The sequence below is a fragment of the Nesoenas mayeri genome (assembly GCF_963082525.1).
Source record: "Nesoenas mayeri genome assembly, chromosome: 4".
In the NCBI taxonomy this organism is placed as follows: domain Eukaryota; kingdom Metazoa; phylum Chordata; class Aves; order Columbiformes; family Columbidae; genus Nesoenas; species Nesoenas mayeri.
In genome coordinates, this window is record NC_137540.1 from 54,581,521 (window position 1) to 54,596,251 (window position 14,731).

At 35.2% G+C, this 14,731-nt stretch overlaps 1 protein-coding gene across 1 annotated transcript in view; it reads left to right on the forward strand.

Annotated features, from left to right (window-relative positions):
- ARAP2 (ArfGAP with RhoGAP domain, ankyrin repeat and PH domain 2) overlaps positions 1-14,731 on the forward strand; it is a gene marked incomplete at both ends in the record, with an annotated part of 128,685 nt that overhangs the window by 14,068 nt on the left and 99,886 nt on the right. Inside the window, 5 exons of the mRNA XM_080344077.1 lie at positions 594-944; positions 4,343-4,412; positions 9,609-9,729; positions 12,115-12,296; positions 12,433-12,459. Of these exons, the coding sequence (XP_080200203.1) occupies positions 594-944; positions 4,343-4,412; positions 9,609-9,729; positions 12,115-12,296; positions 12,433-12,459 (751 nt within the window). The remainder of the gene's footprint in view (positions 1-593; positions 945-4,342; positions 4,413-9,608; positions 9,730-12,114; positions 12,297-12,432; positions 12,460-14,731) is intronic.

A 14,731-nucleotide genomic window follows, 5' to 3' on the forward strand; every position in this document is an offset into this window, starting at 1 on the left:
CTGTCTAACCCAGGATTCAGAATCTTTTGTGGATTTGGAAGATGTCCTTCTTTTCCCCAATTAGAACAAGGAAGACCCAAGTTTTATTTTTATATGTATCCTAGCTAACAGTGTCTGAGTACTCTCATACTCTATACATCCTCATCAGAAAACAAACCTACTCCTGTCATGAGGCAGTGGCCTGTGGTTTGACAAAGTGAGAGCTGATGTGCTTCTTAAGTCTCTGTTCTGTACCTGGCTACTGTTGAGGTGGGAGAAGGAAGAGAGACATGATACCACAGTTCCTCCAAAGTATTAGAATGAATGAAGCTAGTTTCCTGAGGAGGGAAAATTCATTTTAGATTTCTGTCCAGGCTTCTAAAGGAACCAGCAAGCATTACCTTGCTACCAGTCCTGTCAAGTGGAGAAAACAGAATTCAGTATGGTCAGTTGTAAGATAAACTGTGTTTAGCATGTCTGTGGTTATCACAATGGCTTAACAAGTTATAAATGTGTTATAAATATGTCTCACCAATATTTGTTGCAATTAATAGTTTAATGTATTTGTTCATTGAAGCAATGCATTAAGGGTAAAATGCACTTTTTCTTTCTAGTTCCTTTAATAATCAGGAAGAGAAGACAAAGGAATTTGCAAGGAATGAATCTCTGGCTCCAGAAAACAAATTATTAGCACCAGAAGAATCTGAAAGTGAATCTGTATATTCTGTTGTAGAACAACGTTCCTTGCCTTTAAAGAAAAATAAAGCCAAAATACACTCAACATCTTGTAGCAAGGTACAAAGTGGAGATACAGATTGCTTGGTCAGTCAACAAGTTCATTTTCGGCAATTTGGTGGAGATCAAACTTCGATTGGAAATGAATCAATAACACCGTACGCTTGTTTTTATGGACCATCAGTAAAGAAGGTTAAAGTAGGATGGCTGGATAAATTATCTCCTCAAGGGTATGGTATTTGTAGTAATTACTGTATAGTTGTGAAGGTGTATGTTTGCATGAGAGATGTTAAGTTTCTATTTGGTCACTGCTTACTATTTGTGATAGGAAAGGAAAGGGAACTGTTTTTTTTTTTTTTTTTGCAAGAGTTTAGGGCTCTTCTGAATTCTTAGTTTTTAGTGATGTTACCTATTCTAAAGTTTATTTGGGAGGTACACTCATTTAATAAATAAATAAATATATTAAAAAAGTTGATTACCACTCATGAACAAGCAAAATATAGACTTAATTTGTAGCAGGATTTCCAGTCTGTCCATTTTTGCTGATTTTCTGTGGGCTACAAAGTAAGTGAAAGCAAGCTCTTCTCAAATACTACTTTACCAATTTGGCCATGGATGTATAAATTAATAATTACTGGAGATCCTGTTGGTTTCAGGATCGTGCATGTACATTGAGCTTTGAGTTTAGAAATGCATATAGGGTGAATTGTCTCCTAGTTTAGTTTATGGATGTGCCTAAAGTTTGACGGGAGGAATCTGAGCCCAAGTCTTGCTTTAAGATTTGAAGTAATGAAGAGATGAACACAATAGAAAGAGAACACACTCTTTGCCACATTTGCAGGTGAAGCAAAAGAAAACAAAAGAAAATTTATGTTAAATTTTATTTTAAGTTTTTTAGGTTGTTTTATTTTAACTTACTTTAAATTCCAGCTCCTCTTAGATTGTTTTACACTAAAGAGCACTCTGTTATCAGATTCCCTTCAGATATACCTGCAAAGTCTGATGAAATCCTTCTAATCTCGTCCTTAATAAAATGAATAGACAATTCTTCATTTTAAATACTAGTTTCTAGTTCATCAGTTGTTCTTATGTCTTTCTTCTGAACTCCTTTTTGTATTGAAAGTGGCACAATTTTAATTTTAAGGCTATTTCTTTACTAGTATTTAGCATCTAGAAATAAAGAGTGTTGTCCTTGTAAGTGCTGTAATATGTCTATTTTACTGCATTTCTACTCAAGCCTTATTAGTTCTGCATACTTAGTTCTTAAGACTGTATTTTTAGCTACACTAGAAGGTGATATTAGACTGTTTGACCTTTACTTTCATTATTTGTAGCTACAATCATCATCACTACTCATTGACTAATACAACTTTTTTCTTTTTTTTTTAATTTTCTTTTTTAGTTTAGTGACAATATTGAATAACATTGGTTGAGAATACATTCTGGTTTGAGCCCACTGGAAGGAGCTCTATTATGTAGCAATTTACTTTTTTTTTGTTTGTTTGTTCCTTTTTGAGAGTTCTGATCTAACAAGTTATAATTTCTTTGATTTTGACTTTATTTGTGTTGATACAGTGATACGTTGTTCAAGCTGAATAACAAGAAAGCATAAGTCTGGTTTATTAAGTTATTCTAGCATTATGGAATTTCAATCTACTGAAACTTTTTCTTTTAAAAATTGTTTCAAAAGTTTCATTGACATTTATGGATTGTCATTGTTTACTTTTGCTAAAGAATTGAAGAATGATTACACACAGAGTCAAAAGACATTTTCCCAGTATAATAGGCATTTGTACATATATGGGGTTTTTTTCAGAGTTGTTAGTGTATTGACTTGTCAGAGAGCTGCAGTTCGCTTTAACTTTTGTTTTCTTTCACTTACAGGATTTCTTTTTTTTTAACCAACACTTTTGGCAGTCAGCTAATACAGTGTTAAAAACGCTTGCAGTTGACTCATGTTGTACTATTTGAAGGATCAGAGTTGCAAACAAAGCATGAAGGTTTTAGATAAAGTACTGTGTGAGAATGTATTACTTGAAAAAGACAAAGAGTTAACCATGACATTAGTGCTGGTTAGGACTGAGTAGAACAGTTGCAGGGTCATTAACCTTGAGCCAGTGAGATTCTTTGGCTGAATTTCAAGGACTTCTTCTTAAGCATTGTTTAATGAATATAACTTTTTGGGTTTTTTTGGTTCTCTTTCTTCCAATACCATTTCTCAAATATCTGAAGACTTTAAGAAACCAACCAAACAACCAAAAAAAAAAAAAATCATACCTTAAAGCACTGTCATATTTTATTTCTGTCCCTGCCAACTGAATGTTTCTTCCAACGTCCCTTCTTATTTTTATAAAGCTCCCATTTACACGCGGCACTTTGTGTCTCCTCAGGGGAATGAATATATACTGTTGTCTTAAATTGCCACAAATTGTGCATTTAAAGTACAGCTTCACTTTTTATCTCACAGTAAATTGTAAAGCCATTCAGTTTACTCACATTGTATGTGGTACTTGGGTTCACTTTTTCTTCCCTGCATCATCTTGAAGTTTACTGACATTTTAATGGAAAATAGATTTTATTGGCCTTTCCAGCTTATGAAAGATGATGATTTATTGTAGTCATATAATACAAGTTAATTAAGCCAGAGCTGCTATTTGATTAAAGTTTTGATAAACTATCACAGTCTACTAATCCTAAAGCAGAGCACTCATTTAGCAGGAAAGGAAATAGTGTTGGGAAAAGAGATGTTAGAGTGGGGTCTTGTTCTTGCTTAATTAACTTGTTTAATAGATTTCAGAATTGAAACTTTTATAGATTATAACTAATAGGCTGTCAACATTATTAATGAGCATAACAGAATACTTCAGGTTCATGTAAAACTTTTTCTTAGGAGGTCCTTATAGAGCATGAGTTAACAGCAAACTGAAATAATCAAATGAGCTTCTCATTAATGATGTCTAGTTAATAACACAGATTGAAAATGAAATTTTGTGTTGTTCTTGTTGAGTGATTTGGTGTGACCATTATTTATTCATTGGCCAAAGCAGAAAGAGAGTGTTCAGGAGATATTGATGACTAAAGATACCATAGCCTGTAAACAGAGATGTCCTCCTTTTAAACATGATGATGAGATGGTCATTTTAGGTTCTCAGCTTTCCTTTTTGGAAAATATCTTACAGAGCTTGTAACACTTAAAGATATGCTCTATGTTCAGAATATTTCTTTGCCTTCAATAATAATAGTTCTCATCATTGATAGTTTCTAGCAAAAGTACATCATTGAAAGTTCTTTTTTCCTCTGTCACTCAAGATGTGACACAGAGCACATGGAGAGGAAATAGAAAGGAAACTGAATTTTTAAGAACATGAGACACTGATTTATAAAAGAAGACCAGTAAAACTGCACTTCTTTTTTTTTTCCAAATATTTTTATTATATTTGAAAACAGCATTCTCCTTTTGAAAATATATGGTAGGGCTAAGATCTGTTTTACTTTTCAAAATGTTTAGGCTGAAACACAGGAAGCTAAACATGATTTGGCCTTTTTATAATTTGTGCTTGAGACATTCTTAAAAGTCAGCATTAACTTGTATTTATAGTTTTAAATGTTTTAATTTTTTGATTCACAGCAAACGTATGTTTCAGAAGCGCTGGGTTAAGTTTGACGGAGACAGCATTTCTTATTACAATAATGATAAGGTAAGTGACACGTTTTGGTCACGTTTCCAACAAAATGCATCTGTGTAATACACAAATTACCATGAAAAAATTCAGAAATAATTATCCATGAATATTCATTTTAAATTAATTTTAAATTGCAAAATATTAGCATGAGACATGATTAAATATGTTAATGTGTCCTTGAGATCTTCATGTGTTTTTCATCCTCTTGTTTTCTGGAAGGGCTTGCATGCCTGACCTTTTCAAGTCAGTATCACCAGAACTTCTTACTCAGCATAGCACTGTGATGTCAGTGCCTGTTCTTTGGTTCTGTACCTAAGGACAGACTCTTACCAAAATATTTGCGGGCTCATAAGTTGCTTTGATTAAAGTAGTTCACTTCTGATTTGTGAATACAGAAAGAGATTTGTAAATCCCGCTTTTCAACAAAATGTGCATTCCTTCTATGAAATTGAGATTTACGAAAGGCTTATTTGACCATTTCATATTACTTTTCAGAACAGAAACTGTCTGAAGTGGCAGGGGGAGGGAACCAGACCTGTCTTTAAACATGGCTTTCTTTGTAAAAGAAAGTTGTGGGTTTTTTTTTTTGTTGTTTGTTTGTTTGGATTTTTTTTTTCCCTTTTATTTAATACACTTTAGACCACTACATTTTTTTTTCTCTATGATTAATTTATCCTCTTGAAGAAATAAATAACTTGAAAGTGATAGATGATTGTATAATATGCATGTTTGGTGCAGGTGAGTTTATATACCTGTATGTCACCTGAAATGCTGGAAAGCATTTCCTGTTGGAGATGCATATTAAATTAGAAAAAAAATACAATTTCAGGTAAAAGTTCCCAAGCGGTAGAGTGGTGTTAATTAGTAAGTGCCCTATAGATGCTTTATAATATACATACTCTTAGACTTATTTTAGCAGATTATGGAGGGGAGAGCATAGAACTGAAGTAGGAAAGGCTGCTTATTTCCTGAGAGACCAGAGAAATTAAGAACAAGCTCAAAAAATTATTTACATTGTTCTTTATGCCTGCTGATTAGGAACGTGGAACAATCTGTTTTTACTTGCTTACTTTGCTTCACTCACAGTAGAATATATGATTTTGTAGATGAAGGGAACAATGGAATAACATTGGGATTTCACTGACAAAAAATGTTACCCCATTGTGATATTCATCCCAGGGCTTCAGAAGAGCTCAAAAGCAGGGTTAGTCATTAAGAAAGACTTGGAAAATACAGCACTGGGATTTGCTTAACACTATCTGTAGCATAATTAGCGAAAGAATTGCTAATACAGAATTTTAAATCTTGTATCCACACTGGGGATTTTTTTTTTTTTTAGAGGTCACTGAAAAAGTTACTTGAAGGTCAGTTACTCTAGAATAGTACTTGTTGTGCATTTGTCTGTCGTAGGAGATTCCAGAAGTCATCGTTTCTGCTGAGGAGAATATTTAGTGTGTCACATGATGCATAGAAAGCTTCATTCTGTATTTAATAGTTCCTTGTGGTAGGTTAGACTGTCAGGAGCTTGCAAAAGGCTTGGTCTGAAGCCTCTTTGTCTCACTTTTCCTGGAACCTTAGTACAAAACCTCACTCCTGGGACTGAAAGAGAAGTGGGTTGGTCTGTGTGTGTCTACAGTTTGACCAAACCTGGGTGTCTGACTTGTTAGCTTGATGAGTCACATATGCTAAGAACTTCATATGTCTGAGAACTGCGAGGCCTAAAGCAAATTCTGGGAGCAGAAGATTGGTGAAACTCTCGAACTAGCTTGTTGATAGGAGGAAAACATAGTTGGCTATTAACAGTTCTCTGCACACTGGGATTGTGTTGTGTGGTCAGTGGCATCACTGGACATGAGGTTTTGATACATTGTTATCTGCTGGATCACTGCTCCCACACCAGAGCATCCATATTGCCTGCTAGATGCAAACCAGCATGTTCCTGTTGTTGCTTAAGTGTTTTTACCTTGGCATAGTAAGCAACTATTTGTGGACCCATCAAGACCTGCATGCAGCTCGGGAGCCAAATTCTGGGGAAAGGGATAATTACACAGTTCACTGCAAGGCAGTGGGTTGCTCCTACTCACTACATAGCTGGTTAGCTAGCTAGATATTTAAATGGGGAAGTTGTTTTATCTTTAGATCCTAAGTGCAAGATCTGTCTATTCTATTGTGTGTCTAAGGATGTTCCTACACAGACAAGCACGTTATAAAGAAATTGCTCTCGTTTTGGTTTCATATATCAATTAAAAGTAGTTCTCAAAAGGAAACCAATCCATACTCGGATATTTTTCTCATTAGCACAAGCAGAGAAGGGTAGACTCAGTGGAATGAAACTCTTTATTTTACCCAGAAACACTACTGATATTAAATAGCTCTATTTGTCATTCAAATTAGGAACTTGAGAGGAGTGAGGTTCTCAAGAAGGGGAAGTGTGCTACATGGCTAATGAAGAGTGAAACAAGTGGTGGATGGGAAGGGAAGACACATTCTTAAGACTGTGTGCTTAGTCCATCTAAATATTTCTCTGATTTATACCTTCATTTTCTAAATATTTCACTAACCCTGATCTAGTTGTGTGTCAGCTTCTAATTGATAGGGATCTCTAGGTCATATCTGCATATATGAAAAATATATTAAGTTTTCTACAAAGAGCATCTGACCTAGGAACAATTTGACTTTGAATCTGTGATGCTGCTCATTTCTTCTTTTAATATGTTCATGGTTGTGAGCAAGTGGATGTGGTCAGAGCAGCATCCCGTGTGGTTTTGTCATAACAGAATGTGGTTAACTGAAGTGAGAGCAAACTGAAGAGGGGAAGGTAGAACTTGAGAATTCTTTTCAGTTACCCAGTACGTACAGTTCTTGTTTCAAATTTCTTCCCACTTTGGGCAGGAGAACTTTAGTGCTCTAACATGTACTTTATGGTGAGGCAAAAACTGGTGATTATGTTGAAAGCTTTTATTAAAAAAGCATCTTATGGTCCCTGACAATTATATTAGTGATTTAGGAGAAAGTCTTACATCTTCATGTGGAGAAGTTAAATATTTTGTTGTGTTATGTTGCATGTGAGCATAAAAAATTAAAAAAAACCAAAACAAAACAAACCACTATGGAACAGGTGAATCATTGTCATTCTTGAAATCAACAATCTGTTGTGGAAGGAAAGCCAGAGCAGTGCAAAATGATGTTTTCCAGGATCTTTTAGCCCAGCTCTGAAACACAGCTGTCAAGGAAGACTCCATTGGGCTGTATTTGAAAATAAAAGTTTTCATTAAATCAGTTTATTTCAAAAAACTTCCCCCCACTAGAAAATCGTTCTGTCAGATAATTTTTAGCAGCCCTAAAATTAGTCTACACCTCTCAGTTACAGAAGAAATATTTGTTACGTTTTTAGCTGTGTTTATTTCCTGCCACCCCCTTATATTCTTAAATAATTCACCTAATTTCTAGTCCGGAGTATTTAAAAGAGAGAAATTGTATCTTGATCAACAAGAGCTTTTGAACAGCAGGCATAATTTCTTGCACGTGAAAGAGAAGCTGCTGCAGAGAAAAGATTGAGAAATTATTATGCCTCGGAGAACAAAGCTTTAAAAATGATGATTGTTTAAATAGCAAAACCAAAATTATGCTAAGTGTAAAAGGAAACAGACTTTTTTTTTTTTAATGCAAATACAATAAAGTAGTTGTGACTTTCAGAAGTCTGAATTATTCTCTTACAGTACCAAATACAGCCAGTAGATGCCTGCAAACACCATCATATAATTGTATCTGAACACATTTACAAATAACATGTAATACATTTGCTGTGCCATTATGAAGGATCACTAAACATAATATCCATCCTTATTAACAAATCTGTTAAAGTCTTCTAACAAACATAGCCATAATGAAAATAGGTGTGCGATGCTAAGATCATTTTGAGTGACAGAGTAGTTCTTGCGTGTAATGATAGTAACATGCTCACATGTATTTCTGGTTATTTGCTAAACTGCATTCACTTATGTATATTAGTATCTACAATTGAAACAGCATGAGAGTGTGGATTTCGTGAAAATCAGTAGCATATTACACACAGAATCATTTTTTTGTTTATTGAGTTTATCCTTCATGCTTAGCATTCACAGTGGTTCTGAAGTCCTTGTATAAAGTCCATTATAATAATTTATAGTTTGGGAGGAAAGTTATTGCAGTCAAATTCTTTATGGGGAGCTGACTCTTGGACTATTACTGCATCTGGATCATAAATCTTAGCAGTATATCTGAATTGTCTTAGTCAGAAAACCAATTGATCAAAGTGTAGTGAGGACAGGAGCAGCAGTGTTAACTCTGGAATCCAGGAAATGGGGAGAAATATTTTTGCATGTCTGCTTGAGTGTGTGTGGTTTTTTTTCCTAATATGCAATACTTGAGTAAATTAGGTTAAAAGACAAGCCTCTTGGAGAAAGGACTTGTAGAATTCCTGTTTCCTATATAGCCTTTGTGTTCAGTTCAGTTGTCCTGGTTCCTAGTTGGAAATGAGCATCTTTTAGGAAAATTTGCTCTGATGACAAATGATGTTTTTGAGGGATTGTTCTCCTCCCACCTCATATAGCAGAAAAATACCTGATCCAAGCTAGAGGATTCTTGATAGTAATGACAGAGCAATGGATTTTTCTAGAGTGATGACCCGCCTTGAGTTAAAAATTAAGGATAAAATCAGTGAGTTTACTTTTCTTATTGACTAGCCACTGAAGGAGTGGGGAAGGAACAGAAACAACATTTGGAATTTTCTGCCTGGAGAAGGCACATTTTTTTTTCCCTTGTCTGTTTCTATTCTACAGGTATAATTATATTTTTTAAATTATGATTCTGTGACATAGGCAATGTAGCTACTTTGGCATAAAATTGTAAATTTTATGTGATATTTTGTGGTATTAGTGTCACGGGACTATTCATGAAATGGTATCTCAAATATCTGCATTCTATCACACCATGGGATTTTAATCTATTTTAGAAGGCAGTAGGTGTACATAGACCCAAAATGGTGAAGCTGGTGGTGTGTAGGTAATGAAGTGGTTTACTTATTGATGCAGTTTTACTAATAATGTGATGAACTTCTAGGAGCATAGCCTCTGTATGCAAACTTCCTGAACATCATGTCAGGTAATATTACCTGAGAGACATTTAACTCCTTGAGTGTTTTTAACTGTTTCTATTGCATTTTTATTATAGGAAGTGTTCTCAAAGGGGATAATACTGCTCTCTGCTATAGCAACAGTGAGAGTTCACGGGGAGAATAAATTTGAAGTTGTCACATCCAATAGGACTTTTGTCTTCCGTGTGGATAAAGAAGGTAAGTAGAACATGTGTAATTGTAATGATTACCAAAAAGCTGTGTGGTCACTGCTGATAAATTATGTTTGTGAAATATAACTTGTTATACTATCAGAAGTATTTCTGGAATCCAGCTCTTTTGGGCTCTTGAAGTGAAACTGGAGATAACAGTAAGCTTTGTAAGAACAACTGAAATCATTGGGGAATGGCTTTTAAAGATGTTAAAATTAGAATACTATTTTCCAGCTCTTCTACCTCCTTCCCCATCCTTCCCAAAGATGAATTTTTCTGAATGTTCCTCAGGTCTCACTAGCAGCTCTTACAGCCTGTGTGCTCTCAGCCATCTTTTCTGAGTCACCACTTGATATAAAATTGACAAAGAGCAACAAAGAAGTTGATGGCTTGAATGCGATGCTGTGATCAAAGGAAATCTGGGATTATCTGTGTATCTTTATTTTCTGTCTTCTACAGTATTTTCAGTGATGTGTTGATAGAGAATACCAGTGTTAATTGTAGCAAGCAAGTTAGTCTGCTGTCTAATTTAATGTTTTATCAACCTACAGCCATAATACATGGAATTAATGTCAGCCTATGTATGACTTATTTCTGGAAACAATCAAATAAAATGGAATACCTAGAAAAAAATTATATGTATTTACAGCTGTACATGCCAGAGCCGTTACAGTTAAAGGCCTCTTGGCATTTCCATTATCAATTCCCATTTTTATGGGTTATAGCTTGGTTGTAAACATTTGCTGCAGGCTGTAACACAAGTGCAGCATCAGTGAACAAATCCTTCTTATCAGGTTTGGCTCAAATAATTTCAGGCATTTTTATGCTCTTAGCTGAGTTCAAAAGTATGCCTATTTTTATTATTTTTGCCTTTCTCTTCCAAATTTATTTTTAACATTTTTTTTATATGTATAAATTGGTACATAACCATCTTAGTGCAATACATTTTATAGGGCCTTAATTTGCTTTATGGACTGTTGCTTTTGAATATGAAAAAAATGTTAGCAGCTTACACTGACTTATAAAATATATTCAGAGCAACCACTTGTTATACATGAAATTGCATTTTCATTTGGTATATAACCATCTTTGGACATAGCGACCTGTCTGTAAAGCTGTTCACTTAAGGTTAGAAATTTGTGTTGTATAAGTAATTTGGTAAGTAGTTAAGTGACAACACTGAGTTAGAGCATAATCTGCTCAAATAGAGTGAGGTTTTCTTTAATTGGAATAAAATACTGTTATAGAAAAACAAAACAACTTTTAGAGTAATTTGATACCCTTAATTATACTGAGATATTCAAGTGGTGTTTACAAAGTGCTTAAAAAAAAAAGCACATATTAAAACAAAACTACTAAGAGGAGCACCTGTATCACCTTCTCTGTGCTAGTCTGTTGAGCTGCTATCTTCTTCTTCTTCAAACTGCTTAAATTTGTGAATTTGTTCCTTCTTGCACACCTATGGCATTGATGAAGTGAATGTGTTACTTTTTTAATGGCGCTGTTTGCAGCGTTCGGCAATGATTAATGTCAACTTGAGATATACCATGGATAGAACTTTCCTTCCCTCTCTGCCCCCACCCCAATATATTTTATGACCTGAATCTTTTAGAGCAAAGTATTGAAATATTCACGGTGTTTCAGTTGCATGGGGCAAGTCTAATTCATTCAGAGTATTCAGCATTAAAGTATATTGATCTTGGTCTGGTGAAATATCTGAACATAGTGAATTAGACTGAGTGGAACTTTATTACTTCACCTACTTATATTCATGTATTTGTAAGATGTTAAATTAATAATGCATGCACAGATATTCAAACATGCATTTTCTTGATTACACAGTACCCTTGACAATATCAAGCTTAACCACTACACCTTAATGGAATACATTGTAAATTGCCAAATGTTTTTGCTTAAAAGCATGGCCAGACATGGAATAGCATTGGCAATGGCTTGTTTATTTAGTGACAGATGATTTTTAGGCTCCCTGGTTTTTGCTCACATAGCTTCTATAGTTCTTTCCCATTGATCTGGCTTCTAGAAAGTGGACATACCACTTACCACGTCAGTCTTTCAGCTGTTTGGAATTAAGCATCTTAGTAAGCATGGTTTTAAGAATCTTGATCATTGGTTTGTATATCTTTCAGTTTGTGTGTTGATTGTTGGGAATTAATTGAATGGCTGTCTTTGCTAACATCTCCACTGAAACAGACTCTCATGTTATTTTTATTTACACCTCTTCTTCAAGGTGGATGTTCTCTCTGTGGTATAGCTATACCATCAACCAGCATAACATAGTAGGAAGAACAGAAAAACCAATATGTAGAGATGTATGAGCTGCTGCATAACCATGTATCTTTGTCTATTTTTTTTTTTTTTTTTTATTGTTTAGAAGACAGGAATGACTGGGTTAATACGATGCTCAATGCCTTGAAATTGCAGTCTGACAATAAGTCGCAGTCTCGAACTTCTGTCACCCCTGAGAAAAGCGGATATCTTGAGCTGAAAGGATACAAAGCCAAAATCTTTGTTCTACTTCAGGGGAGCACTGTGTGGATCTGCAAAAATGAGCAGGTAAATTTTTCATATGCTTTTTGTGAATAAATACTTATAAAGATGATTTAACTAGTGAGTTGGACACTGATGGCTCTTTGTGAATAGGTGCATTTCAATATAAATGCATATCTCTTTATGTAGTACTTTATTGCTGCAATTCTCAGAAGGCTTCAAAAAGCAGGTGAAGTATCATTATGTCTATTGTACAGTGGAAAAAATGAATATATGGTGAGGTGAAGTGAAAAGCACTGAGTGTCACAACAGGTGAGTGGCAGGACTGGGATTAATTCACTCTTAAAATGTATGCCACAAGCACTCTACTAAATCAGAAGGCTTATTTTGTGCATTGGTTTCACTGCCCTATAATACAATGCTCTCTAAAGGGTGCTATACAGAAGTAGATTTAAGTGATACTTCAGCTAAATGTTCAAAACTGATGTTCGTTTTGTTTTTAAGAACGTAGGTTGGCCAGTTTCTGTTGTGCACTATAATAGTTTAAGCAAATCCCAAAATCCAGAGTGTTTTGTTTTGGGCATGAATGTATTATGATATGAAATAGTTAGCTGTGGAACTCTTTAAGATGCTGTAGATAGGGAATGAATGGGAATAACTGGGTTCAATGAATGGCTGTGTGGAAGAAACATTTATTGCAGGACATTAAATGGAAGGTATTATTTGTATGTGAGGAAATTGATGACCCACAAGTAACTGGAACCTGGGAGGGCATTTGGGAGGGATGTTATGTGCTTGCTTTGTTCTCATTTTCTCTCAAACTTCTGTACAGAAACTCCTGTTTCAAACATGATTGGTCTTTTAGTAAGACCTGTGATTTTGGAGTTGATCTCATGTCTTCTCCTGTTATCCTCTTAAGTGTGAAATTATTTAGATAACCTTGAGGGACCACATAATGTTCAATATTTAATCTTACTATTTTTTCCCAGGGAAAGGCAGGAAATTTGAGACTGAGAAAGACCCCATTTTTTTTTTTCCTCCCCTATGTACTGTGCTCCAAGAAAGTTTTACTTGTCAGGTACATTCTTTGAGATTGGGCAACAACCACCTAATCAAAAACATGATGCAATTTATGGATTTATATTGTTCTGTGGCTCTAACAAAACTCCACAAATGACTTAGATGTAATATTTGACCAAAACTGTATTGGCTACAGATATTTGAATTTAAGCCTGCAGCATGTGTTTTGCTAAATGAGCACCATGGAGAGGAACTGGTCTTCATAGTTGAGCACAGCACTCCTTAGCTATACTGAAATCCTCAGTCTCAATTGCTGCTGCCAGTTAGTTTGTGTATTTAACTAAAGTTTCTAGCTGGAGGTCTTTAAGGAGGAACAAAACCAAAACACAAATGCCATACCCTCACTATCAAAGGCTCTACTTCACTGAGGTTTCCTTACATCATTTCAGTAGAAAGAATCATGTTGTCCAACTTACTTAACAGCCTCTACCTTTGGGATGACCCACGCTGTGCTGCGATGCTCAATGTTAGTGTTCCGTCATGGGGTTTCAAGGTATTTCGTCAGTAAGAGTCCATGGAATGCATTCCCATCAATGAGAGTAGAGTTTTTGTGGATGTTCATCGTAATGAGCCATATTTACCTTCAGAATCAATACTATATTCATCTTATGCCCCTGAATACTTTTGAGTACTCCCATATGGATGTTCTGTACTTTTTGATTAAGGGACAAATGTGGTACTTCAATGAGGTATATGGACTTGCAAACCACTTTCCCTTCCAGAGTGATATGTCATTTGAAACTAGCTATGACCATCTTGATAGTCTCAATACCAGACATCCAATTTTTGCTTTCTTGCTTTTTTCTTATTCTACCTGCATATAACCATTGGGAGCATCTTTCTTGCCTCTACTAGTCCTTCGATCTCTCTCTGTTGCTATTGGGCACTCCCAGCTCTGCCCACTATGCTGAGTCAGTTTTTCTGACTGCCTGTATTGATACAAAACTGTTCAAGAGCCATTCACTATTGAAGGGTTCTTGATTTCTCTGTTATGTTTTCAAGATGGAGATCATGTTTATCTAAAGTAATGTAAGACTGCTTACCCCTCTCCCTTCTTGTGCTGTCTTCCAGATTTTTTTTTTTTTTTATTTTGTGTGTGCACGTGTGTTGGTTTTCTTTCTTGTGTGGCTGTATGGTGAGTTGTATCAGCTCTGTGCTTTCCACATCAACAGATTTCAGTTTTGCTTTAGCTGATCATGAAAGCACACCCCATACAGCCTTTCTACTATATGTTTATTCCCTTCTACTACATGGATGCTCTACAGAGATCATTGACTGCAGTGCCACAGAATGCAAATGAAAGTCAAGCCCTGAAACAAAGTGAAGGTTAGAAGTTATACCAGCCTGTCAGCTCCTTGTGTGTGTATGAATATTACAAACAGTGCTGCAAAACCAGCTTTTTCTTTCCAAAGCTTATTTAT